The sequence below is a fragment of the Gekko japonicus genome, unplaced genomic scaffold (assembly GCF_001447785.1).
Source record: "Gekko japonicus isolate JY-2015 unplaced genomic scaffold, Gekko_japonicus_V1.1 scaffold5158, whole genome shotgun sequence".
Taxonomy (NCBI): domain Eukaryota; kingdom Metazoa; phylum Chordata; class Lepidosauria; order Squamata; family Gekkonidae; genus Gekko; species Gekko japonicus.
Window position 1 is genome coordinate 48,713 of NW_015171655.1, and position 3,921 is coordinate 52,633.

At 51.4% G+C, this 3,921-nt stretch overlaps 1 protein-coding gene across 1 annotated transcript in view; it reads right to left on the reverse strand.

The window, feature by feature from the left end:
• The window catches only part of ADAM11 (ADAM metallopeptidase domain 11), a gene marked incomplete at its 3' end in the record, with an annotated part of 50,333 nt that overhangs the window by 38,962 nt on the left and 7,450 nt on the right, over window positions 1–3,921 (reverse strand). The window contains 2 exon segments of the mRNA XM_015419993.1: window positions 546–613; window positions 3,254–3,320. Coding sequence (XP_015275479.1) covers window positions 546–613; window positions 3,254–3,320 — 135 coding nt within the window.

Genomic DNA, 3,921 nt, shown 5'->3' on the forward strand with positions numbered 1-3,921 from the left:
CAGCAGCCAGGACCTCGCGCAAAGGTGCTAATGGGTTAATGAGCCAGAGCACTATTTAGTAGGGCCTCTGGCCATGAGCAATTTGCGCTGGCAACCTTGTTCGTAGAACCAGAAGCTCTGCACCTTGATTCCTGTTTGACTCTGTGGCTTTTTGGACTCGGCTTGTGTTTGTGGACTTCTGCTCTGGCTCCCGACTCCCAGCTTTGAATCTGACGATGCTCTCGGCTGTGCTCTCTGGACTCTGACCTCTGGTAACGTTTGACTACGGCTGTGTCTGGTGTTTTGGGACTTGATTAACGCTCTGCTGACTGCTCTCCCGGCTGACCCTCGGACTTGTCTTGTGACCCACCCTCCCAGCCTGACTCCCTGGCTCTACCGTGACAGCGGCCGAGTACCCTGAACCAGCCGAGTACCCTGAACCGGCCCTGCCTGCTGGGAACTGGCTGCACGGAAAGGCGCCCCGGTTCCCTCCCCCAAGGAGAAGCAGGGGCTGGGCAAACTTGTGGGGGGCCCCGTGAAGCGAGCCGGCTGAGGCGTTGCCTTACCTGCCTCCGACGCCGCGGCTTAGGCAGCCTGGAAGGAATGTAGGAGTTCAGTGCAGCAAATAAACACCCTGGGTGGGGGGCAAGAAGGGGGAACACATCAGATACGGAGGGAAGAGGAGGAGGAGGAGGAGGGCAGGACTGGAGAAAAAGGGAAACAGATGCTTATTCATAGGAAGCCGGGCGCTGGGCCTCAAGCCTGCCTGGGCGTCCCATCCTGTCCTCAACCTGAAGCAGAAAAATGGGTGCGGGGGACACAGGTCGTGAATAGGTATGCGCAAGCTTGTTCGTCGGACACCCCCACTCGAATGGCCACAGCTGCCCTCCAATCCTCTTCAGAACAGCTGTTTAGCAAGGCGCTGAGAATTCAGAGCCAGCCCCCAGCCGGTCTCCTCTCAGGACTGCCACCGACAATCTAGTTTCACAAAGCAGGGGTAGACGTGCCCTCAGGCACAGAGAGAGAGGGGGAGGGAGGGAGGGAGGGAGAGAGAGAGAGGTGCATTTCAGACTATGTGCGGTTATGCCTTAAGAATGGCTGGAAGTGCATTCCATACCAGAAGGCTGGCAATCAATGCCTCCCTCTAAGCTGTGGAGTCTTGTGAGCAAAAATTCTACTTTGTCAGCTGCTGGCATTAAAGTTGTGAGCGAGCAATTTGGCCACCGCATGAATTATTTTGCTCTGGAGCCATCCCTTCCTGAGCGAAGACAAAAATAGGTGAGCCGGAGGCTAAAAAACTGTGAGCTAGCTCACACTAACTCAGCTTAGAGGGAACACTGCTGGCGATGTGACTGGTGTGAGGGGAGGTGCGTTTCAGACTAGTGCGGTTATGCCTTAAGAATGACCGGAAGTGCATTCCAAACCAGAAGGCCGGCAATCAATGCCTCCCTCTAAGCTGTGAAGTCTTGTGAGCAAAAATTCTACTTTGTCAGCTGCTGGCATTAAAGTTGTGAGCGAGCGATTTGGCCACCGCATGAATTATTTTGCTCTGGAGCCATCCCTTCCTGAGCTAAGACAAAAATAGGTGAGCTGGAGGCTAAAAAAACTGTGAGCTAGCTCACACTAACTCAGCTTAGAGGGAACACTGCTGGCGATGTGACTGGTGTGAGGTGTGTGTGTGTTCACCCCTCCACTCTCAAAGAGCCACAGTTTTATTCCAGCAGCAACCTCTGTGCTAAAGGACTTCCCTTCTCTGCTTTCCACGCGGATGTAAACGACACTCTTGTGTTGCTGAGGCTGCTGCTGGAGGAGAGGGAAAGGAAGGAAGGAGGGAGGGAGGGAAGGAGGGAGAGAGGGAAGGAGGGAGGGAGGGAAGGAGGGAGGGAGGGAAGGAAGGAGGGAAGAAGGAAGGAAGGAGGAAGGAAGAAGGGAGGGAAGGGAGGGAGGGAAGGAGGGAGGAAGGAGGGAGGAAGGAGGGAAGGTAGGAAGGAAGGTAGGAGGGAGGGAAGGAGGGAGGGAAGGAGGGAGGGAAGGAGGGAGGGAAGGAGGGAGGGAAGGAGGGAGGGAACCAGCATCAAAGAGTACCAAACATACAAAACAGATTCTGCATGTGTTACGTTACTACTGTCACAGTAGTTATTTATGGAAAATAATAAGAATTCCCAGTGCCCTTCAAACAGCCAATGTTTTTTTTTAATTCAGCCACAAAACTGTCCCATGGTGGACCCTTATAACTTTGCTGAATCCTCTGCCACCCTGGAAATTAGAATCTGAAACTGTTCTCCTCTGTGCATAAGGGACACTCTGTACATGGTCAGAGGCCACATGCTATTAAAACAAACAGAAGTCCCATGCAAACTAAAGGCTAATAATATTTAATTCACTATGAGCTTTCGTGAGACCTTGAAACAAATGTTGTTTGTCTTTAAGGTGCTACTAAGACTTTTGTTTTATTTTGCCACAACAGAATAGGGCTACTCCTTTTACAAGCGCATGTTATAGCTCACTGAGAACATCTGAAGAAACAGTTTCGAGAAATGGACCAAGCAATGCCCTGACTCAGGGGTCATTTTGTAGAAAAAGAGGTGCAGGAGCTCATTAGCATAACGTATTAGCATAACTTATTGGCATATGCCACACCCCCTGACATCACCGGAAGTGTGTCAGAAGGCAACACCCACCGCTCAGGCTCCATTGGACAGTTTTGGATTGCTAGCTATGGGGGGGGAGCGCAGATCTGCCCTCAAAGAGGAGGGGGAGCTTGTACCTGAAGGCGGGCTTGTACCTGAAGGCGGGCACCTGGCTGCTTCTTGCTCCTTGTGGCCTGACTGAGGGCTGCTGGGAGCAGGGGACGGGGCTTGTTGCATGTGCCCGCCCCCTGGGCTCCTTACTGCCGGAGCTTCGCTCCTGTGCGCTCCTGCAGGAAATGACCACTGCCCTGACTTAAAGTATGCAGTGGGAAAAGCTAAGAGTAGAACTGCACTAAGGAATTCAAAACGGATTCAGAAACAAAGTTCTCTACAATGGTTTTTCAGCTCTTTGGACCCTCCCCCCCAACAAGCATTTCTATTCTAGTCTCTACATTACAGGAATCAGAAACCTAGTGAAATTTTAAAAACTTTGTACTTCTAATATTATCATGTTGATGCACCTCCTGATAGTGTTAGAAAGCAGGTGCCTGGACAAGATTATCCACATGGAGACTGGAGATGTGCTCCAGATCCTCATGAACAAAGCACTCCAGAAGAATGGTTTTGGGAGTAGAGAGACTTACCTGGCTTGGCACAGCCCTGGGCAGTGCGAGGTATTGGTGTCTGGTGGATCAAGTGAGGGAGCGGCCCCTGCAGTGCGCAAGAAGAAAAGAAGGCTTTAGTTTTTTGTTTTTGTTTTGAACAACTTTTATAGACTATCAAACAATACACAGGAAACAGTAGGATTCAGGCAATGTTCCTCATACAATATAACATAGGGTAACAGGGTACATAGATGAGCAGAAGCACAATAGTATCAAACGTGGTAACAGTGACAACAATAAAAACCAGATCAGCGTCAAACGTCACAAAGGCAAGGTCATGTTGTTTGAATTGAATGTAACACCAACTCAAGGCTCAGTGGAGACTTCCGGTTTAAGCGTTTTGCCGCTCGGACGCGTTTCGTCTCGCTTAGATGGAGATGCGCCGAGACCCAGCTGACGGGAGGGGTTCGAGTTCGTCCTGGACCCCCCCCCCGGGGTCCCAAGCCCCCCAGCCTGGGGAGCTGAGAAGAGCCTCTTCCAAGGGGACACCCAAGGAATTGAGGCTCACCTTCTTCCCCAATAGGTACCGTCACCGTGGAGCCAGCATGGTGCCCAGAGACGACTGCCGGAGCAAGCGAGCATGATCAAACTTCTAAAAAGACTTCCAAAAGACCTCCAAGGCTACAAACTGTGAGTTAAGCAAAGCT